We start from the raw sequence: 24136 nt of genomic DNA, 5'->3' as shown, positions 1-24136 counted from the left end.
CCTTATCTATTACATTCCTTCATTGGTCGGTAGCTGAAGATCGGACGTTCTTATTGGGTGTTGGCGAAGGCGGCCCGTTTGAATGAAGCCGAGGTATTCTTAAGGGCAAGAAGGTGGATGGAGTGTTCCTAAACAGGTTTTGAAAAGTGTAGAAGTATGAGACCCGCCTTGTGTTCTCCAGCGTTTGTTTGCCCTAGCTGGGGAAGACGTTTCTACGTATCTCCCTAGGGAACGTCACAGAACGTCAACATGGATTTGTTGAACATCTGCTTTCTAGACTATAAAGTTGTCTCAGCGAGGAATTCTGAAAAGTCCTAGGAAGGACGAGAGCAGTGATAACGTTTTTGGTACGTCTGGTAACACTGAATGACTAGAAGGGTAAGTTAACTAATCTTGTACCTAAGTAGTCTATGGACATGAATGACCCACCTTCCAATGCTTTAGGAAATTTGACTTTTGTTTGGAGGCTAAACTAATAACTTTGTGCCTATTCTTTCTTTGTACAGTGGGATGCATATTTGGACTGCTAAAGAGCAGATGGCTAGCTTATCAGGTCACTTGTAAGGAAGCAGGGAAGTCACGTCTCCACCGTGGCTTTCCTAAATAGTGCAGTTGTGCCATCAGCATGTTCCAGGATAGCATGGACAGCAACACAGTGAGAACCTGTTTTTAAAGGAAGGGATGTAGCCCAGTGGTGGGGCATTTGCCTAACATGCATGAGGCTCAAAGTTGTATAAAAATATCTTTAAAAATGGATAACCAGGACTGGGTGAGAAACCAAACCCTCGTATAAATATCAGGACAAACTGTAAGGAAGATTGCCCACTGTACAGAAGTGTGGAGGAGATCCACACATCAAGAGGCCACACAGAGACGGCTGTGCTTTTGCTGTTTAGAGCCAGCTAAGCACATGGAACACTAGTGTAGATGTTGTCTGAAACTTACTGTCTGGAGACTTGTGAGGATAATTATCACTGTGCCACAATGCAAAGTCCTGGATTTGAGTAACTGTACTGCCCACTCCTCAGACAAAACAACAAAAATCGTAAGACAGCTGGGTGTGGTGGCGCACACCTTTAATTCCCAGCACTTGGGAGGCAGAGGCTGGCAGATCTGAGGTTGAGGACATCTTGGTCTACATAATGAGTTCCAGGCCAGCAAGGGCTATCTCAAAAAACAAATGAGCAAAAAGCCACCACCCCACAAGTCTTAATCAGCTTGCTCAAAATCTATTACCTACGATGTCTTCTATGTGGCACTAACAACTCTACATTGGGCAAAAAGCCTTACGACTAATTTCTCCAGAGCTGAAGAGATGTCTCAGTGGTTAAGAACACTTGCTCTTGAAGATGACCCAAGTTCTGTTTCTAGCACCCACATGGTGGCTAACAATCAATCTGTAACTCCCAAGAAATCTGGCACTGCCCTCTGCCAGCAATAGGCACATCTGTGTTACACAGGCAAAGCACCCATATAAATAAATATTTTAAAAAGGTTTTTTCCATGGTTCATGCTCAGTGAAGGTCAGTGCCTAGAAATGCAACCTTTTACGTTAGCACACTCTCATTTTACAGACTGCCTGGACCTTGACCTTTGCCTGGAGGGGTCACCTCACAATAAGCCCAGATTAGACATGCAATATCAGTCCTAGGAGAAGTAGAAAAACTACTTATTGATGTAAACAATAATTGCCTTTCCTTTCTCAGACAGGGCCTCATGTTGTCCAGGCTAGCCTCACATTCACTAGATAGCTGAGTGTTGGGGGAGGCTGCTTCTTCATTCCCGGCTGCCCAGACCACAAAGTAATTACACAGAAACTATATTATTTCTAATACTGTTTGGCCAATAGCTTAGCCATATTTTTGGCTCTTACATTTTAAATTAACCCATTTTTATTAATCTGTGTATTGCCACATGGCTGTGGCTTCCTGGGTAAAGTTCCATCTGGCATCTGTCTCTGGTGGGATTACACGGCTTTTCTCTGGCTCCACCTACTCTCTCTCTCTCTCTCATTCATATATATATATATATATATATATATATATATCTCCTGGCTATATTTGGTTAAGTCACTGGCCAAAAGCAGCTTCTTTATTAACCAATAAAAGCAACACATATACAGAAGGACTTTCCACACCAGCTGAGGACAATCAAGAACTTTTAATCCTCCTACCTCTTAACTCCTGAGTGATAAAATTAAAAGTTGCATAGCATATTCAGCCTTATTTGGTGCTGGGGATGGAACCCAGGGCATTATGCAAACTAGCTATATTAATTAGGGTTTCTATTGGTGTGATAGATGAAACACCATGACCAAAAAGCAAGTTAGTGAGGAAAGGGTTTATTTGGCTACCACTTCAGGGCAGAACTCAAGGAAGGCTAGAACCTGGAGGCAGGAACTGATGCAGAGGCCATGGAAGGGTGCTACTTCCTGGCTGTCCTAGAACTCACTTTGTAGACCAGGCTGGCCTCGAACTCAGAGATCTCCATGCACGTGTCGTCTCAGGTGAACCACGTTCTTACTTAACAGATTCATGCAGTCCAGTTTCAGATTGCCCTTTCCTGGATGACATGTTCTTCGCTGACGCATCTTAGCATGCTGAGCACAAACGCTATCGCTGAACTGCATGGCCAACACTCACCGATTCATTTCTGATTACTCCTATGCCCACTCTCTGAAAGAGGATTTTCTAGTTCCTACAGATCTTGTCACTTTGTGCACCCTACTTTATTCTTCTGCCTCTGCTTTATCTATTTTTGCCACCATTGCCTATAATTTGGCACTCATTGTACCAGCTGGGAAAGTTCCTTCATTACCATCTCATACACAAAGAGAGATGTGTTGTGGAACTTTAACTATGTAAAGGTGTGTTGCATTTGTTCAACTAGGCAAAGATATGTTACATTTATTAATGTAAAGATGAGTTGCTGTGCCGGGCGGTGGTGGTGCACACCTTTAATCCCAGCACCTTTAATCGGGAGGCAGAGGCAGGTGGATCTCTGTGAGTTCGAGACCAGCCCAGTCTACAAGAGCTAGTTCCAGGACAGACTCCAAAGCTACAGAGAAACCCTGTCTCGGAAAACCAATAAAATAAAATTAAAAAAAAAAAAAAAAAGATGAGTTGCTGTTTCACCTTGTCTGCCTAAGGCACCTGATTGGTCTAATAGAAAGCTGAAAAGCCAGTAGCTAGGCAGTAGAGGGATAGGTGGGGCTGGTGGACAGATAGAATAAGTAGAAGAAGAGAAGAGAGGAGAGAAACAAGAGAAAATAAGGAAGAAAGAAAGGGAGACATGGGGGCTGGCCAGCCAGGCAGTCACTAGCCAGTCAGAAATGGAGTAGGACATACAGAATGAAAGAAAGGTAAAAAGGCCCAAGGCAAAACGTAGATGAAGAGAAACAGGTTAAATTAAGTTATAAGAGCTAGTGGGGCAAGCATAAGCTAAGGTCAAACATTCATAACTAATATTAAGTCTTTGTGTCTTTATTTGGGAGCTGGTTGGTGCCCTGAAAGAAAGCCTGCTACAGAGATGCTCTAATGGTGACTGATGAGCAGTGCATCTGCCACAGAAACAGCCATTCAGGTGACAAATAGTGTTCAACTTCTTCTCCTCCACTCCCTCCTGCTCAGCCATATGCCTGATGCTTTTCTCCAAAACATACCTTTTTTTAAAAAGAAAAATTTACTATTATTTTCACATGTATGAGTGTTTTGCCCACATGTATATTTGTGAACTACATGTGTGCCTAGTGCCCATAGAGGCTGGAAGAGGGCATTATAATCCCTGGAATTGGATTTATAGATGCCTGTGAGCTACCATGTAAGTGCTGGGAATCCAACCCAGGTCCTCTGTTAGAGCAGCCAGTGCTCTAACCACTGAGCCAACTCTCCAGGGTGTCGTCCCCCCCCACCCCACCCCCGTCTTTCATTATGAGTTCTTTCACAGCCCCTCTCCTATGCCGGCCACAGACATATTTCTGAACCCTAACTGAAAGATGAATTCCCTGGTACAGGGGCTACCCAGGAAGTCTCCCTGACTTTTGTCTCCTTTTTGCTAGACAGTAGACTGGAGGGCTTTTGGGATATATTTTCTATTGAAGCTTTTCCCCATACCTGGTACAATTAAAGGGCTGTTGTAGGCAGATTTTTTCTGTCTCGACAGCATTCCCAAATAACCACACAAAAACTTAATATTAATTGTAAGTGCTCAGCCGGTAGCTCAGACTTATTACAACTTAAATTAACTCATTTCTTTTAATCTACATTTTGTCACGTGCAGTACCTTTATTAGCATGGCATATTCATCTCCTGCTCCCTCTGTGTCTGGCTGGGGACTCCTCACTCTCCCTTTTTCCTCCCAGCATTCTCAGTTGGGCTCTCCAGCCTAACTTTCTCCTGTTCAGCTATTTATTGACCAGTCACAGTGAAATGTGATCACATAGTGTAAAAGAATATTCAGAAGGACTGTCCTACCTTGTCTTGGCAAGTTTGACAGTTGTGTTTCTTGCATCCTGCTGGTCCAGTTTGGACAATATATAGTCAGCAATTGAGGTAAGGGCAGTTTTTTCCCCAAATGGCTAGCTTTTGCCATAAGGAAAGCAAACTCCATATGGAGATTCTTTGATGCTCATCATTTTCTTTTGAAACAAATTAGTACTGCCAGGAGCAGACATGTCTCATTGTCATGAAAAGCCCTAGGTTATTAAAACATTTTAAATGCCATATTCTGTAGGTCTTTGAAGTGTTTAAAGACAATTTATCTAAATATATCTGTTTATGATCTTGAAAACATACCTTACATGATTATAAGTTTAACTATTATAGATACTATTACTCTAAAACATACCTACCATGACTATGAGTTTAACTATTACAGATAACTATTAATCTGTATTTCTTAATTATACATTACATTTTTAAATGAGTTGCATAAGCACAATACCCCAAACAAGAGTAGAAACATACATTTAGTATAACAAAATTAATTTTAAATTTGTATCAATAAACCAAAATCCATACCAAAGTAAAATATTTTGGTATTAATAGTTGTTTTTTTGGATTTAGATTCAACAGTCTATCCTTTTATCTCATTTCTATATTATATCCCCCCTTTCTTTCTTTGATTTTAACTCCTTTTTAGTTTACTTTCTGACCATTATCTATCTTTGGTTCTCTCTCTCCCTCTTTCTTTCTTTTTGGGTTTATTGAGACAGAGTTTCTCTGTAGCTTTGGAGCCTGTCCTGGAACTAGCTCTTGTAGACCAGGCTGGCCTTGAACTCACAGAGATCCTCCTGCCTCTGCCTCCTGAGTGCTGGGATTAAAGGCATGTGCCACCACCACCTGGCTGAGTTTATGTATATTTTTAAACACACTGTAACCTATTTAGGGTTTTTTTTCTGTCTGGATCTGGCCTTTCTGCATGAGCAAAACTCTGAACCTGCCACGTAGCATGCTGGTGACTCACGCTGACAGCTCAAGCCCAAATGCAGCAGCTAGGAGACGTGTCTCTATACTATGTCTGGCATGAGAGACATGAGACCAGGAAGCTGCATTTTGTGTTTAGAACCTTATTTTAAAGCTTTCTCAGGTCTTATGTGGATATACATATCTGGATGTTGGACGCCATTTGTAGGTGGATTTTTTTTGTCCTGCCTGTTAGCTCTCAAATAACCAACACAGAGACTTCATATTAATTATGAAAGCTTAGCCAATAGCTTAGGCTTGTTTCTAACTAGCTCTTATAACTTAAATTAACCAGTATATTTTCATCTGTGTTCTTTTACATGATTCAGTTACCTTCACTTTGTAATGCCATGCTGCTTGGATTGTATCCTGGCATCTCTGCTCTCCTTCTTCCCAGTGTTCTCTCTGCCCTGAAAATTCTGCCTTGCCATTGGCCATTTACCTTTTTATTAAACCAATCACAGTAACATGCACACAATATAAAGAATATTCCACAGCAGGTTGTTATTATTATTTTGTAATCATTGTGATCAGATGCTTGACAGAAACGAGAGGATGAATTTATTTTGGCTCACAATTTCAGAGGGTGTGGTCCACGGTGACTTGGCTTCATGCACTTGGACAGAACATTATGAAGGCAAGAACATGTAGAGGAGGAAGCTGCTCACTTCACATCAGGCAGGTTGGAGAAAGAGAGAGAAATAGGAAGTGGTTAGGAACAATATATCCTCAAGGGCCTACCCACAATGATCTACTTCTCCTGCTAGATCCTTCCTTCTAAACTTTCCTGTAACAGGCTTGTCTCACAGCTCCTATAACTTAATTTAACCTGTTTCTCTTTGTCTACATTTGCCTCGGGCTTTCTACCTTTCATTTCATTATGTCCTGCTCCGTACCTGTCTGTTTGGTGATGGCTTGGCTTGCTGGCCCCAGCATTTCCCTACCTTTCTCCCTCGTTCTCTCTTTTCTCTCTCCTCTTACTCATTCTTTCTGCACACCAGCCCCACCTATCCCTCTACTGCCTAGCTATTGACTGTTCAGTTTTTTATTAGACCAATCAAGTGCCTTAGGCAGGCAAAACAATACATCTTTACATCATTAAACAAATGTAACCCATCTTTACATAGTTATATTCCACTGTACTTTCTAGAACCTGACGAAATAGCACTACTGGCTTTGGCCCAAGCATTCAACACTGAGCTCATAGGCGATAGTTCATACTCAAACCGTAACTGTGGCTGGGCAGGAGGGAGATGAGGAGAAGATGAATTCTGTGTAGGGCGTATCTCATCCTGTTTACCACCTGTGCACACACATATCTGTGAATGGCTGTGGGAGCCCCTGTAGCAGATGCTCTGTCCATGGTTAATTCACCAGTAGAACATCTCTCTGCATATGAAGTAATGAGGGCAGTTTCCTAGCTGGCATAGTGAGTGGCAGATTATAGACAATGGTGGCACTGACCATAAAAGTGCTTGACAGTGGTTGGCCAGAAGGAAGAGGTAGGCGCAGTGGCGCCCACAGTCTGTACACATCTGCATCTGTGCATGGACAGGCTCAGGTGGAAAGTACAGCCAAAGTTGGCACAAGGTGTAGTCTGTCTCCAGGACGGAGTAAACTCTCTGAGAGAAGTAGGGGCAAGGGCTGGAGTGTGGTTTAGTGGTACAGTGTTTGCCTAGCCTGCATGGGAACCAGGATTCCATTGATAGCGCTGTAAAAAAAATACAAAAATGAAATAAAAAGGTAGTATTATAAGCTGAGGTCTCAGTGAGGGCAAAGAGGGCATCTTCTAGCTGGTGTGTTGGTGCACTTGTTTAATCCCAGCATGTGGCAGGTAGAGGCAGGCAGATCATTGAGTTCAAGGTCAGCCTGGTCTACAGAGTAAGTTCCAGGACAGCCAGGGAGGGCCACATAGAAACCCTGTCTCAGAAACACACACACACAAACACACATCTTCTGAGCTTGGGTACATCACTGCCTAGTAGACAAGAATCTCTGAAGCAAGCAGGTCCTTATGGCTTCAAGTCACTGCACGGAGCCTTGCCATACATTCATGTGAGTACTCACTTAAACAGGCTGTGTCAAGGGTAAAGTTTCCCCCTCCTCTCAAACAAGGTTCCACTGTGTAATCCAGGCTGGCCTGAATGCTTGGTGACTCCCCCTTCCTGCCTTCCATGCACTGCCACATCTGGCTTCATCAAGACTCTTGATGCTTGATCTTACTTTCCTCTGTTTTCATTTCTTACTCTTTGTAAAACAAGAGAGTTTGGGTCTCTTTAAGTTTGAGGCCAGTCTGGTCTTAATGGTGAGTCCCAGAATAGTCAGGACTATTATTAAGAGAGACTGTCTGAAAAATCCAAAAAAAAAAAAAAAAAAAAAGAAAGAAAAGACAAGAAAATTGTCTTTGTGGGGTACAGTTTGGGCTGAGACCAGCACAAGAGATTGTTCACACAGGGCACTTATGTGGAAATCTTTATCCAGAGAAGTCCCATCTGGTGAAACAGAAGCAGCAATTTTCTATTTAAGAAGATTTAAAAAAAAAAAAAAAAGGCTACAGCATGATAGAAAGACAGGGAAAATTCTAGTAGCACAGGAAAGAAAATGAGTCCTCACTCCCGAGTGAATGATGTGTCTCACTGAGATGCAAGAGTTCCACACAGTCAACATCTGCTGGGAAAGCTGCCAACAGCAGAGAGACAGTGTTTCTTTTATGTAGAGATTTAGCCAGGTGTAATGGCACACACCTTTGACCCCAGCACTCAGAAGGCAGAGGCAGGATTGATCTCTGAGTTCAAGTCCAGCCTGAACTTAATTTTTTTGCCTATGGGTGTTTGTGCACCCACCCAAATTCCTGCAGTGCTTTTGGGAGGCCAGATGAGGGTGTCAGATCCCCTGAGACTGGAGTTACAGATACCTGTGAGCTGCTGTGTTTGTGCTAGGATGAACCCAGGTCCCCTCAAAGAACAACCAGCACTCTTACTGCTGAGCCGTCTCTCTGGATTACATCCCTGTCCCCACACATCTTACCTCATGTTTTTACCCTTTCAGATGGTGATCCTATCCAGGGCACCTTGGGAATCAGCCTATGACCTCATACCCAAACAGACTAGTGGGAAAAGGCTTCTCAACAACCTCTTTAAGTAACTTGAGTGCCACCAAAATGGTTTAAGTGGCCACTCATGACCTTCCTATAAGAAGTCCGTGCCCCTACTTTCAAGGGCGCCTTATCATTTTCCTGAGTACCTTTCTATTTTATGTAAACTCCAACTCTGCTTCATACTGGCTCACACTGAGATTCTTTTTTAAGTTGATTTTGTTTGGTTTTGTTTTTTAATTATTTCTTCGGGCATAAAGGAACTGTTCTTTCCTGCCCCCTTTGTGGGATCCAGGGATCAAACTTAGGTCAACAGACCTGTAAGTGTGTGCCTCTGCCCTCTGAAATTCCACTTCAGAGAGCACATCAAAAGAACTTACTGAGCAAGGCAGCACATGCCTGTAATCATGGCATTTCTGGAGGTTGAGACCGAAGACTCCTGAGTTCAAGGCCACCTTGGGATAAACAGGGAGAGCCTGTGGGGGACGGTAGGGGAGGAAGCTGGAAGAACTTCAAAGGGACATTCATAAGCCTTGTCCTTAGCAGCATTCTATGAAATAGCCAAAGATGGTGGCAACCCAGGGCCCATCAATAGCTGAATGTATAAACAAAATAAAAATGTACAGTGGAATATCCAGCTTAAAATAGAAGGTAATTTCTGACACATACTGAACATGGATGAATACTGGGTATGAGATGAAATAAGCTAGTCACACAATGGTAGGTGCTGTGGTACTCCACTTATAGGAGGTATCTACAGTAGTTTTTGTTGTTTCAAGACAGGGTTTCTCTGTGCAGCGCTGGCTGACCTGGAACTCACTCTGTAGACCAGGCTGACCTCAAACTCAGAGATCTACCTGCCTCTGCCTCCTGAGTGCTGGGATTAAAGGCATGTGACAGCACCTCCCAGCCTAGGAAATGAAATTGTTTTAGTAGATAAATATTTTAGTTGTGAAAGGAAGAAGTTGTGGGGAGTGGATACCTATCAATGACAGAACACTTGACTACTGAACTAGAAAATAATTAGGATGGTAAATTTTTTATTGTGTATGATAATAAAGATGGTTTTTGAGCATCTCTCTTCCTAGCTCACCATCCTACTTCCACCCTTTGGAATACCTTTTTCTTTCTTTTTTAATGTATTTATACAGTGTGTGTATATGATGTTTGGGGATGGTGCGTGTCTGGAAGCGAGAGGACGACTGTGTGGAGTTGGCTCTCTCCTTCCACCTTTGTGTGGGTTCTAGGGATCACACTCATGTCACCAGGCTTGCACAGCAAGCCCTTGATCCTCTGAGCCATATTGCTAGCCTGTTTTCCTTTCTGAATAAACTGTCTCTATTACTAAAAATAAATAAAAACAAGACCTTGTTGGAGGAGGTGTGTCACTGGGAGTGGGCTTTGAGATTTCAGAAGCCCCATCAGGCTCAGTGTGTCCCACGCGTGCGAGTCATATGTGAACTCCGAGCTGCTCTAGGACTTAGCCTACCTGCAGCCATGCTCCCTGCCATAATTATGGACTAATGGTAAGCAAGCCCCTATGGAGGCATGGAGTTTGCTGAGCTCACGGATAGGCACTAGAGGAACGTGGAATGTTAAACATACAAGGTTGTTCATTCAAAGTAAGGGATACATAACCTGTTATCTGACCAGAAGGCTGGGAACAAATGTGGTAACAGCCTGGTGACCTTTGTCTGTGTGGCAGGAGTCCACACCAGATCCCCAGACCCTTATCATAAGCTTGTTTTTCTCAGCCAATCTATGGATCCCATCTTTATGAGAGGTGTCATGTGTACTTTACAAAGAGTTTCTGTGTAGACACATCTGATCCTTATTTAACTTACTTTGTTCCACAAAAAGATTTGTGTGTGTTCTATTGTGCACACGGAATTAAGTTAATTGTCACAGGAATGGCTACACTAAATTGTACTGTGCTTAAATATGCCTAAACTATTCAGAGTCAGACTTCCCAAGTTTGAACCAACACCAGCTACTTGGCCGTGTTAAGCCAAGCGGCCCTCTTGCCTCCGTGGATCATTACTCTACTGTCTGTCTTGGTCAGAGACCCCTGCATCAATTAAATGCTTGTTTTGTTCATGGCATCTTTCCATAGCACTAGAACAGTAGCTGTCTTGTTGCTGTGATGAGCATCATGACCAAAGCAACTTGGGGAGGAGAGGGTTTTTTTCAGTTTATGCTTCTACACCATAGTTAATCATCAAAGGTTGAGACAGGAATTCGAACAGAGCAGGAACCTGGAGGCAAGAGCTGATGCAGAGGCCATGGAGGGGTGCTGCTTGCTGGCTTGCTCCCCATAGCTTGCTCAGCCTACTTTCTATAGAACCCAGGACCACCAACCCCGGGATGGCTTCCCCATCAATCACTAATTAAGAAAATATCCTACAGGTTTGCCTACAGACTAATGCCTCTTATGGAGGCGTTTTCTCAGTTGAGGCTCCCTCTTTTCTGATGACTCCAACTTGTGTCAGATTGCTATAAAACTAGCTGGTCGAGTAACTAAGACATTTCTTATACCTAACCTACTGAATGCAATAGCTCAGACTTTAGAGCTGTGGTTCTCAACCTTCCCAATGCTGTGACCTTTTAATACAGTTCCTCATGCTGTGGTGACCCCCAACCATAAAATTACTTTTGTTGCTACTTTTTTTTTTAAATTTATTTATTTATTATGTATACAATGTTCTGTCTGCTTCTATGGTTGCCCTCCAGAAGAGGGCACCAGATCTCATAGATGGTTGTGAGCCACCATGTGGTTGCTGGGAGTTGAACTCAGGACCTCTGGAAGAGCAGTCAGTGCTCTTAACCTCTGAGCCATCTCACCAGCCCGCGAAACTGCAGTTGTTGCTACTTTATAACTGTAATTTTGCTACGGTTATGAATTGTAATTAAATATCTGGTATGCAAGACATCTGATAGGCAACCCCTATAAAAGAGTCATTCAACCCCCAAGAGGTTACGACCCACAGGTTGAGAGTATAAATTGTTTACCCAAATGATTGTGTGGCTGATTGGGAACAGTGTCCAGCTCCCTTTCTTGGCCTGTGAAGGCATCAGACATGATATACATAGTGCACAGACACAAATACAGGCAGAAAATAAATAAAGTTTTCAAAAATAAATGCAAGATGGGCATGGTGGCTCAGGTCTATAATTCCAGGATTTAGGAGGCTGAGGCAGAAGGATTGCCATGAGTTCAAGGATAGCCTGAGCTACAGTATAAGATGCTGTCTCAAAAATAAACAAGCAAGCCAGGCTTTGTTAGTGGATTTTTCTGAGCCTCCTGCCAGCTCTTAAATCACGACCTGGAGACTTCTTATTAATTATGAAAGCTTAGCCAATAGCTTAGACTGGTTTCCAACTCACTATTATAACTTAACCCATTTTTATTTATTTACTTAATGTCTTATGGCTTTATTACCTTTACCCTGTACTGCCCATGCTGCTTCTTCTGAGTTCTAGCATCTCATCTTGACTCCATCCTTCTTCCCAGAGTTCTCTCTGCCCCGAAAATTCTGCCTAGCCATTAGGCGTTCAGCTGTTTATTAAACCAATCCAAGTGATACATATTTGTTGTTTTGTTTTCATTTTATTCTTTTAGGGGCCTGCCATCCAGCTCCCACATAAATACACAGAGACTTATTCTTTTTCTTTTTTCTCTTTTTCTTTTCTTTTCTTTTCTTTTCTTTTTTTTTTTTTAGACAGGGTTTCTCTGTGTTGCTTTGGAACCTGTCCTGGAACTAGCTCTTGAGACTTATTCTTATTTATGAATGTCTGGCCTTAGTTAGCTTGACTTGTTTCTAGCCAGCTTTTGTAACTTAACTTATCCCCCTTTCTCATCTACATTTTGCCTCTGGGCTTTTTACCTTTCTTAATTCTATATATCTTCCTTTCCTTCTTACTCTGTGGCTGGCTGTGTGCTGGTGTCTGGCCCCTAGCGTCATCCTATCCTACTTTTCTCTCTCTCTCTCTCTCTCTGCATTGCTCTACTTCTGAGCCTAGACTTCCCCTCCTGTTTATTATTTATTCTCTCTGCCTGGCAGCCCCACCCATCCCCCTCTCCTGCCTAGCTATTGGCCATTCAGCTCTTTATTAGACCAATCAGGTGTTTAGACAGGCAAAGTAGCAAAGCTTTACAGAGTTAAACAAATGCAACATAAAAGAATGCAACAGGGGCTGGAGAGATGGCCCAGTGGTTGAGCGCATTGGCTCCTCTTCCAGAGGACCCGGGTTCAATTCCCAGCACCCATATGGAAGCTCACAACTGTCTGTAACTCCAGTTCCAGGAGATCTGATGCCAATGCACATAAAATAAAGTTAAATAAATGTTTTTTAAAAAAAGAGGTCTGGAGAGATGGCTCAGTGGTTAGGAGCACTGACTGCTTATCCAGAGTCAATCATAGAGGATCAGGGTTCAATTCCCAGCGCCCACATGGTGACTCATAACAATCTGTAATGAGATCTGGTGCCCTCTTCTGGCCTGCAGGCATAGATGCAGGCAGAACACTGTATACATAATAAATAAATAAATCTTTAAAAAAAATGCAAGACATCTTTGGATCATTAAACAAATGCCCCACAGCATAAACAAATGTAATACATCTTAAACTAATATTCCACAACACATATTCACAGTGTATAAAAAGATCCACAACAAGGCTTGATGGTGCAGACTTAATCCCAGCACTCAGGAGGCAGAGGCAGGATGATCACTGAATTCAGGGCCAGCCTGGTCTACAGAGTGTGGTGATATTTTGTTTGTGCTCTAACAAATAAAGCTTGCCTGAAGATCAGACGGTGGGGCTAGCCACTAGTTAACCATAGAGGTCTGTACAGGTAGACAGGAAGTGATATGGCTGGGTAGAGAGGAATATAAGGTGGGAGGAGACAGGAGCTCAGCCCTTTTTTGGCTGAGGAGTTAGCAAGGTAAGAGTGGGCTGTGACTCGCTCTTTTGTCTCTCCGATCTTCCAGCATTTACCCAGATATCTGGCTATGGGTTTTATTATTAGGACCAATTAGAACTCATGCAACAACAGACTGAGTTCCAGGACAGCCAAGGATACACAGAGAAACCCTGTCTCCAAGAAAACCTAAAAAGAAAAAAAAAATGCTAAGGCTTTATTCATAAGAGCCAGAAACAAATTAGACATCCCTCAGCCAAAAAAAATGGACAAAGAAAATGTGGTATATTTACACAATTTACTCAGCTGCCCCCCCCCCCAAAATCATGAAATTTGCAGATAAATGAATGGACCTAGAAAAAAGCATCCTGGTTGAGGTAGCTCAGCCCCAGAAAGACAAACACGGTATGTACTCACTCATAAGTGGATATTAGCTGTAAAGTAAAGGAAAACCATGCTACAGTCCACAGATCCAGAGAGACAAGGAACAAGAAGGGCTCAAGGAGAGGGGAGACATGCATGGATCTCCCTGGAAAGGAGAAATAGAATAGATTCCAAGTATGGGCTGGGGGTAGGTGGGGATGGGAACAGGAGGGATCAGGTGCAGGGAAGGGATGAAGGGAGAGAGTATTGGGAGAGTCGGAACTGGGGGACATTAGGGGTTGAGGCAGAAACCTAGTGCAGTGGAAATCTCTGGAATCTATGAGGGCGACCCTAGTGAACACTCCTAGTAATGGGGATATTGAGCCTGAACTGGTCATCTTCTGTAACCAGGCAAGGCCCCCGGTGGAGGGAGTGGGACACCAACCAAGCCACAAAACCTTCGACTTACAATTTGTCCTGCCTGCAAAATGCACAGAACTTGTGGGAGTGACTAACACTATAACACGATATAAGGGTATGCGCCTAGGTGTATTGTAACTTGTTATGCCATGTTTGCTTGATATTCCTGGCAGATTTGATTTTTTTCTGAAGGGAGAGGGAGGAGTAGTGGATCTGGGAGAAAGGGAAGGTTTGTTTGCAGGGGGGAACTGGGAAGGAGGGGAGGGGCAACTGAGGTTAGGATGTAACATATGAGAGAAGAAAAATTACCTTGAAAAACCAATTAATTAAAATAAATTAATAACAAATAATTAGATGGTAGTTTTGACAAAATCTCAATGTTCAATTTTACCAATAAAGACTTGGGAGACAAATGCTGGGGTGAAGCCTGCTAGCTCAGAGGCAGAGAAAGCATCCAGCTGACCTTCCTCCACCAATGTTTCAGAAAGTGACATTTCTCAAACAAGAATTCTCCAACTCAATGTCTCTCCCTTCTACTTCCTGTGTCTTTCTCTGTCCTGACTCCCTCTTACTCTGTATGTTTTTTTTTTCTTGTTCACTTCCTGTCAACTGGTTGCTTACTCTACCTCTTGACCTATGGTTGACTTTATTTAACCCTATTTGCAATAAGCAGAAAGCTCCTGGGTTAAAGGTGTGCACTAGGGCTGAGCCACACCACAACTAGAAACCGGCTTTTCCAGTATATAATGCAATCTCAGTGTGATGAACTATCCTGCAGCAAATAGTGCCTTTAAAAAAGAATGAATACTGCTAAGGCTGGGATTGGGGCTCTAGCTCAGCAGTTAAGAGCACTTTCCTGCTTGCAGAGGGCCTGGGTTTAGTTCCCAGCACCCATAGTGGTTCACAACCATCTTTAAATCCAGTTCTAGGGATCTGAAGTCTTCTTCAGGCCTCTGGACACTAGGCTTGTAAATAGTATGTTCACATGCATGCAGACAAAACATTCACACACAAAAGAAAAACAAACACTTAAAAATGTTACTAAAGGAAGAAGTTAAATACAAACAAAAGGCAATCTTATGGTTGCTCTTGTGTGGACAGTGGTGGCGCATGCCAGTAGAATTTGCTGAAGAAGGAGCGTCATCTGCAGTGTCCTGGCTTTCCTCACTGTCACTGCCCTCTGGAACAGCGTTCCTATCCACTGGGAAGGAACATTCTCCTCTTCTGACTGACAATTTCTAGCCTGAGTGTCTTCCCTTTTATTTTCCTGTTCTACTTGAGCTACAGCTTTAAGTGACTCCTCACTCTGCAGCGGCTCCTGCAGCGGCTCCAGAGCACTTGATACTAAGTTACTTAAAGACCTCTCCTTTCTGATGAGCGCTCCTCAAAGCTCTCATCACCTACTTCCATACCTTCAGTTTCAATTGAATGTGAGGAGCATCCTGAATCTAGTGGCAGTGCCATAACACCAAGAGCTCTGTAGCTGTTTTCCTTGGCTTCCACTTCATCTCCTTTTAGCAGGTGTTGTAATAACTGCACCTGAGATGGGGAGTTCCCACGACCCTGCCAATCCTGGACTCCCCTTCCACTAAGGGCACTTGTCCTTCCAGTTCTCAAAGTGGCAGACTTCTCTGTCCTTCAGCAGTTACTTTGTCCTATTTCGAGCCACGCATTGGGCACCATAATGTCACGTGTGTTGTGGCACTGGTGTGGGTTCACACGAGGCCATCAAAAGAAGGCTCAGAGACACTTTAAGAATGAACTTAGTCTTTTGTGGCTGCAGGGGTGTCCAGCCTCAATGGATTGAAGCATTTCCCTTTGCCCAGGGCATTTTTATTTTTTCCCATATTCCCAACTAAGCCAGTTGATTTCCATATGCCCAAAACAGCCTGGATGAAGCTTCCAAAATTATAATGCCAAGTGCAAATTCTTGATTCATCAGGGAACACAAGTTTTCCAGACTTCTTGAACCATTTTTCTCATGGCTCTGGGGACTAAAAATTATTTCATTGTACATTTGGGTGGGTGGATTATATGGTATGTGAGTATTTCAAGAAAAGTATTAGTTAGCCAGACTTAGTGGTGCTTATCTGTAATCCCTGCATTTGGAAAATCAAGAAGGATTGCTGTGAATTTTCAGCCGTCCTGGGCCCTGTGATGGCTATTCTTGGTCGTCAACTTGACTCCATCTGGAATTAACTAAACCCAAGTGGCTGAGTACACTTGGAAAGGGTATTTTTTTAATTAAGTCTTTTGAAGTGGGAAGACCTACCCTTTAGGGGGTGGGGAGAGCTGAGACAGGGTCTCTTTGTGTAGCCCTGACTGTCCTGGAACTCTGTAGACTAGACTGGCCCCAAACAGAGATCTGCCTGCTTCTCCTTAAGAGTGATGGGATTAAAGGTGTGCCTCACCACTGTCGGCAATAAACATACTTTTTAAAAGTAATTTTTCTTTTTTTTTAAAAAAAGATCAAGAAAGGCGCCCTATAATGGTTTCTTGCCTCCACATAAACATACCAACACACACATACACACACAGAAAGACTGATTTGGAACAGGGAATCCTAGGGAAGTTGGGGGCTTTAGCTAGGCAGGGAAAGCACATTCATAGTGCAGAACGCCAGTAAATGCCCATTTCTTCCCCACAGCAGCCCAGCTCCTAATAAAGGGTCTATTGGTGCAGGCTCTCCAAGCATTAGGATTCTACTCCTTATCACGCATTCCTAAAGACTACCTGACACCCTGCGTACGACAGGCTTCTCTTCAGAATAGAAAGGATACTGAACCTGCTCCACCCAGCAGCCCTTTGGTCTCCTGCAATGGAGCCTCTGCTGAACCTTCCAAGAGGCACACAGACAATACTCTAGGAAGAAGTAAACATAACACCAGTGAATGAATCTCTCTGAATCCACTTAGACTCTAACCAGTCTGTCCAGAAACTGAATAAGTCCGAGTACGCGCCAGCCCTAATCGTGAACCTTGTATATTCAGGGTCCCCGCCCTGCTTTTTCCCTCACTCCCAGAGCCTCAACCTCGAGGAACGTAAGAGAATGGAAATTTCTCAAGTCCTTAGCCCTCAATATTTACTGGCATAGGAACAAGAGGAAAAAGGAAACGGAAGGCTTTATAAAATATGGAGAACTTCAGCTTCACTACTGTTGTTCAAATAGATCAAGAAACTTGACATAGTAGTTGACCATTGATTGAATAGCCTTTGAAAAATTCGGTCGACTAGTGCTCCAGCCGGACTGCCCTCAATTATAATGGCGGCGCTGTCCCAGTTTTAGCTTCTTGCCCTTAGATATCATGGCTGCCTGGCGGTTTCACGTAGCTTCTCCTAACCCCGGAAGACCAGGGCCAGCGATTGGGCGGAGCCCAAGACACAGAGAAGAAGGCCTCCGACGGTTGGACAGAGCTGCGTAAGGCTGGTTTTAAAGAAGCCGGAGGTGGGAGCTGTCGAAAACCCGGGATCCTAGGAAAGCTGCGGTGAGCGGCGCAGGGGAGGGGTAGGAGTGTGTGTGTGTGTGTGGGGGGGGACTCGGCAGGAGAAAGGGCAGAGAGGCGGGCGTTGAAGGAAACGTTTGAGCCATCTGGTTCCGAGCTCCCGAAAACGCGGGGCGGGGATCCAGGCAGGGCGGGGGCTTGGGGTGGGCTGTTACCGGTAGGCTGGACCTTCCGGGATTGGAGTGAATGGGGTGTTGGTTTGACAGGGTATACCCCGGAATCCCGGCTGAGTTCGTTGATGAGCTTGGGCCTCCCCCGAATGGAACTTCGTTAAGACGAAGCTCATAGTGGGAGGAGGCGAGTCGCGAGGCTTCTGATTGGAGACCCGCGCCGTAGGAGTCTTTCCACGGAGATCCAATTTAGGCGATCTGGTGGGAGGGAGGGCTGTCAGTATGTGGAGTAATTCTTCTGGAGCCCTTGTTTGGCGGGGCGACGATCACCGAGGAATCTAGCGGAAACGGAACCTCCCAGGATTGGGATCCCAGAGGATCCCTGAGAACCCCGGGGAGGCTTCTACAGAGACAAAGGTCCCAGAAGGCTCGAGCCGTGGGAGAGCTGTGACCTCCGCAATCCAGTCTAGGCAGGTGCCAGGCAGGGCCCGAGTGGTCAAGGCGGCTGCCGCGGGAGGACCCGGCTCCGAGCGGCCAGCTGGGGGCGCCCTTTCGAGAAAAGGCCCGTGGCCTACCGGGAGCCGCAGGCGGACCATGAAGGGCGGAGTCCCGGGGGAGGAGCTGGCCCTCACTCCCCACTCCCCTGTTCCCCCTCTACCCCAGGCCGGAGCCTGGGATCCCCCAGGGACTCCCTGGAACCACCGCTTTCCCCATGGACTTCCCTGGGGACTCCAGGTGAGAGCGCTCCCCGCCCGCCTGCCTGTCTTGAGCCTGGGACACGGGGATCCTGGCGGCTGTACCCGAGCACTACAGAGCCAACAACCGGTTCGGGCAACTGTCTTCTACTTCTTTCATCCTCCAGTCCTTCTAGACAGTCAAACCTGTGCCGCCAGCCCCTAGCTCGAGCATTATGGGAAGCCAGGAGCCCGAAAAGACCGAGGCTGCAGCATTTGGGGACTCCTTCGCCCCTGGAAAAGGCCTCTCGGAGAGTCCTGACCGTGGTGCTGGAAGATGTCATGGCTACAAACAGGGTGAGCCCTTTAACTGAAAGACGCCTCCCCCTTCCCAGTCCTCCACCACCGCCCTGGCTCAGTACTAAAGTCAGACCAGCTCCCTTAAGCCAGCATTCAAAGCAGTCTCCTTAATGCAAGACTTCTGCATAGTTCTGGGGTGTGTCTGTCCTCCCCACACCCTCCACTGAGCTGGAACCATATCCTACTAAGTATGAGAAACTCTTCTGGCTGCCCTGCCCCCCTGGGAAGCATGCTGGTTGTGTCTTTGGTTACACAACAGAGATGAGAAAAATGTCACTTCTTTTTCTATTTCTTCAGAGCCTGGGTTAGATGACTTACATTTCACACCTGTAGCTCCTGACTCTACTATCTCACTCCTAATTCAGACCAAATCACTTCCTTTAGGGATCTGAGTGAATTTCTAACTGAAATCTGTCTCCTCTGTGACTAGGGACACTGAGACACAGGAGCTCCTGTCCAGTTGGCCTCATTCCATTACTTTGGTCTTTGCTGTCGTTTTGTCTTACTGAGATAGTCTTTCCTTTCAGCCCAGGCTGACCTGGAACTCTCCATCCTTTTGTGTTAGCCTCAGAAGTACTGGGATTATAGGCATGAGCCCAGCCTGGCTCCCTTTTTAACAACTCTTCCTCTCTTAGGTCCCCCTGGCATACCAAGAGGACACCTCCAGCCCGATGCATCACAACAATCATCCAGATTCTGTCTGCAGACAGTCACCAGCTTTACCACCCCAGCAGGTCAAGTGGCCCTTACAAGCCAGGTGAGTGTGGCAGAGAAGGGAATAAGCTGAGAACGCAGCTGAGCCCACTGATCCCCCTACTTCTTCTCTAGGCCTCCTGACCCACTGCATTTGTGCCGAGAACCCTTAAGCCGTATCCACCAGTCCTCTCCCACTTTGAGGATGAGATCAAGGACAGCCTCTGGCCCAGAAGAGAGCCCTTCACAGAAGGTGGACCAGGTCACCCAGCCCACTCTGGTGGTGGTATTGGAAGACATTGCCAATTCCAGACAACCAGTTGAGGTATAAGAAAGTATGGTGAAGATCTCTGGGCCCAACTAGGGCAAGCATGAGGCTGGGGGTGGATTTCTGTAAAGGCAGGACAAAAGAATTTTTTAAAACAATTTATTTTTATTTTATGTACATTGGTGTTTTGCCTGCATGTACATCTGTATGAGGATATTGGATCCCCTGGAACAGGAGTTAAACAGTTGTGAGCTGCCATGTGGGTGCTGGGAACTGAACTGGGTCCTCTGGAAGAGTAGCAGTGCCTCAACCACTGAGCCATCTCTCCAGCCCGCCTCACCGCCCCACCATTCACTATGTAGACTTGGGTGGCCAAAAACTTGGTGTGTAGACCAGGCTGACCCAATTTATAGCCTGCCTCTCCCTTTCAAGTATAGGTATAAAGGCTTGTGCCACCACCCCAATGACAACATTTTATGTGGTAGACACTACCTGAATAAAGGGTAGAAGAAAAAAAATCTTTTGTCTACACCCAAGCAGATAACTGGGGCATTAGTGAGTTAGGACATGGGGAAACAAAGATGGCTTCCTGCTTTTTCAAATCACCTCCCCTGTTTATATCCAGGGTTTGGCTGAAGATGGGCCCAGCTTCATTGTCCCAGCACAAAGGTGAGATGGCTGAGGAAGAGATTATCAAAGCTATCATCCAGACATCCAGAGCTGGGGACATCAGGATTTACTTGTCTAATCCTTCCTTATAGCTCCTTCAGAAGTCTTAAGGGCCAGGGGAAACACTGGCCTAGGAGGGACCTGGACTTGGAAGCACCCCCAACTCTTACTTTGTCCCCTCACCCCAGAGCTGAGCCTATGACAAAAGTTCAACAGCCAATGCCTCCGCCCAGAGAACTAGACCCTCCATCCCAACCATCCACTCTGCCTGCTGACCCTCCAGAGAGCCCACTACCGGGTAAGGACTTGAATAGAGGACATTGTCTGTCTCAAAAGTCTGGAATAGCCAACATAAGCTTGAAACATCAGGGGAAGAACTATGGATGAGACTTAATCCCCTCCCAGGACAGAGCAGGATGGACAAAAATGGGATTTGGACCTCAGGGACTTGAGGGGGTTCTTATTTTATTTTGTAGTACTGGGGATCAAATCCAGGGCTTATGGCATGTTAAGCAATCCTACTTCTAGGACTTTAGGATCAGGTTCACTTCTCTAGAGACAGATTAGTGTTTGGGGAAAGAGACTGAGGCTTGTGAGGTGGTGCTTAAATCACCTGAGGGTAAGGAATACCCACCTGTGACCCTCTCCTTTCCTCAGCCCCAGATCCTGCTCTGGAGGCCCCATTGACCCCACCACCGTCCAGCCTTTTACGCCCCCGTCTCAGTCCCTGGGGCTTGGCCCCTCTCTTCCGTTCCGTCCGATCCAAGCTTGAGAGCTTCGCTGACATCTTCCTCACGCCTAACAAAGCACCACAGCCTCCACCCCCATCACCTCCCATGAAATTGGAGTTGAAGATTGCTATCTCAGAGGCTGAGCAGTCCAGGGCTACTGAGAGAATGGCATCTGTCAGCCCCCGGCCCCCTATCCGTCAGTGGCGGACTCAGGACAGTTCCCCACCACCAGTCCCTAAATTATCTCTGGGCCGAAGCTACTCCTGCCCTGATCTGGGGCCCCTTGGCCCAGGTAGCTGTACCTGGCCGACTGTTCCATCCCAGCCAAGCCAGTCCAAGCCCCGGAGACATACTGTGGGTTGTGGGGAGATGACCCGGACCCCACCGCCTCCTCGGCCCTGTCTCCGGAAAGAGGTCTTCCCTCTTGGAGGAGTGGGAGTCTCACCTTCTCTCACTACATCTTGCTCATCCACTGCATCCACTTCCTTCTTCTGCGAACCAGCAGAACCCAGGTAGTGCTCTTAATAAACCCTTCTGGAAGCCTTGGCCACAGCCTGAGCCCGGCCTCCTTTGCTCAGTAACCAATGACAGAAGACGGGTGTATTGCTGTGTGTTTCCTTGTCCCTGACTGTTGACCATCTCTGCAGATTGGGTTCAACCAAGGGGAAGGAGTTAAAAGCCTCAAAGGACAAGGTGCTTCCTGACCCAGAGACCAAGGTAATGAATAAAGAGACGGGAGCTAGCTGCGGCCTAAGCCCATGCCTTCCCTTCACCCTCTGCCCCATTTTTGCAGACCATGGGAAAGGTTTCTGGATTCAGAATACGGAGGACGCCCGTCAGATTACAACCAAACCTTACACCAATGGGGCTGCCTCGACCAGTCAGGTAAGAGGCTCAGAGGGCAGGGAGCTACCATGACCAAGTAGGTGACAGCTCCTATCCCTGAAGTACAGCCTTGTCTCCTCTCAAGGAGCGTAGTCCAGCCTGGAAGACAAAGTTTAGCAAGGATGTGGCTTGTGTTTAGAACTTCCTCACATGTCACTTCTGACTCTCACATAGCCCCAAACCCGAAATTCAGTCAGGCTTTCCCTGGACCTTTTTAGGACCTCCTTTGCTCAGGGTTTCCTCAGTGCCCTTTGCTTTTGCTTCCAGATTGAACAAAAAGGAGTTCACTTTAGAAGAAATTTATACCAATAAGAATTATCAATCACCAACAGCCAGAAGGTGAGAAACTTGGAAGGTCTGAGGGCAGCAGAGGGCTGCTGGAACCAGGGAGCATGCTGGTAAACACCTCTTCTCCCTGCCCGGCCCAGGACCTTTGAGACCATCTTCGAGGAGCCGCGGGAGCGCAATGGGACTCTGATTTTTACCAGTTCTAGGAAACTCCGACGGGCTATGGAATTTCGGGACAGTAGCCTTCCTCGATCCCGTCGACCATCACGAGGGGCCCGCACTACAGCTGGCAGGACCCTTACTCCTAACCTGGCACCCAGCCAGGACGTGGGACGTCTGCTGCAAGAACGGCTGAAGGAGCTAGATGCCATGCTCCTGGAGGAGGAAAGAGACTGAGAACAGCCCTATCAGCTCTAGGAGCTCTCACTGTTGGTCCATCCGTCCTTCAGGGAGGGGGGATATCTCTGGGTCAATTGTATTTTTTTCTCTATATTTCTATAAAGTTTTAATATGTTTCCGATTCCTTTGTGTCTTCAACAGAGTTTGAGATCAACTAGTTACACTGTTTCTATTTGGTCACCAAAGGAGTAGAAAAAGGGGACAGACAGTGCCAGAGAAGAAAAAAGGGGTTGCAGACAAGGGGGTAGAGTGGTCCCTACCCCACCCCACTCTCGCCCGGGCAGTACTAGGGGATCAAACCTAGACACATTACCTCTCCAGCCCACAGATAACGCTCTCTAGAACATTTTTATGGGGTGATATTTATGAAGGAAAAACAGAAATGACACCATACATTACTCATATACATCCTAGAAATTTAAATACTTTGGAATAGATGAAGGCCTTGATCCAGATAGTCTTGAATTCCTTCCAAACGCTGTAATCACCCACCTAGGACAACCTACCACAGAAGTATACTTGCCTGGTACAAGTCATATTAGGGAATTTATCAACGAGAACACAAGGTGAGTTTGTCAGGGAAACGTCCACATTACAGTAAGAGCCAGGGCCAGTGGCCAGCTAGGCTGATAAAAGGCGCTTAGCACATACACCTAGTAACCAGAAATCAATCCCCAGAACCCACAAGAAAGTTGAAGCCTCCACAAAATTGTCCTCGGGTCTCAGCGTGCATATCATGGCACTCACACCCCTACGTACATTAGGCCCACCGCCACACAATAACGATACACTGAGAAAACAAAATCTAAAAAACCAGAGATCAGAATCACATAACAGAAAGACTTCGGACAGTGGCCAGGGCCCTCACTCTGAAGCCAGAATCCAGTCTGTTCGTACAGATCCCCTTAATAAAACGGAGCAAATAGCAAATATTTACCTCGAACACGATTACCAAGTGAATTAAGGTGAAAGAGTACTCCGCACACGAGTGCAAAGTGCTTTTTATTGTTGAGCGTTAGAAGGGGAGGCCGCCGCTCGATGCCCGCAGGAACAGGAGCTCGGTCTCCGCCCCGCCGCTGACGTTCGCTCGCCGAGCCTCCCCGTACAGAGGCGACGCGACTGAGCAAGCCGCCCTAAGGCCGGCAGGCGGGGCTGCCACCCTGCGCCTGCGCGAAACGCCAACAGGCTGACAGGCAGAAGCCCCGACCGGTCAGAGAACGCCTCCCGGCGGCCGGCGGCCCGCCCACGCCAGCCCCGCCCCCCCCGGCGCTGCGCCTCGTCGCCGTCAGGCGGCGGC

At 46.0% G+C, this 24136-nt stretch overlaps 1 protein-coding gene across 6 annotated transcripts; it reads left to right on the top strand.

Annotated features, from left to right (window-relative positions):
• Nucleotides 1-174: 174 nt before the first annotated feature.
• Prr14 (proline rich 14) lies at nt 175-22960 on the top strand. Of its 6 annotated transcripts, none has more exons than XM_048455004.3 (13): nt 175-378; nt 17560-17744; nt 18536-18607; nt 18735-18903; nt 19542-19663; nt 19735-19924; nt 20493-20536; nt 20629-20834; nt 21194-21779; nt 21915-21984; nt 22061-22152; nt 22420-22491; nt 22641-22960. In XM_048455004.3, exons 3-13 carry the CDS (start codon nt 18585-18587, stop codon nt 22834-22836), a joined length of 1770 nt encoding a protein of 589 aa, XP_048310961.3. In that variant the 5' UTR covers nt 175-378; nt 17560-17744; nt 18536-18584; the 3' UTR covers nt 22837-22960. The 6 variants fall into 6 exon arrangements, with proteins under 6 accessions (XP_048310961.3, XP_048310958.3, XP_048310956.3 ...); XM_048455001.3 differs by having other exon boundaries at nt 190-378; nt 17609-17744; nt 22581-22960; XM_048454999.3 differs by having other exon boundaries at nt 190-378; nt 22581-22960.
• The last annotated feature ends 1176 nt before the right edge of the window (nt 22961-24136 follow it).

The sequence above is a fragment of the Myodes glareolus genome, chromosome 7 (assembly GCF_982192425.1).
Source record: "Myodes glareolus chromosome 7, mMyoGla1.1, whole genome shotgun sequence".
NCBI lineage: Eukaryota > Metazoa > Chordata > Mammalia > Rodentia > Cricetidae > Myodes > Myodes glareolus.
The sequence above is the reverse complement of the archived record's forward strand: the minus strand, read 5'-3'. Positions and strand labels throughout refer to the sequence as shown.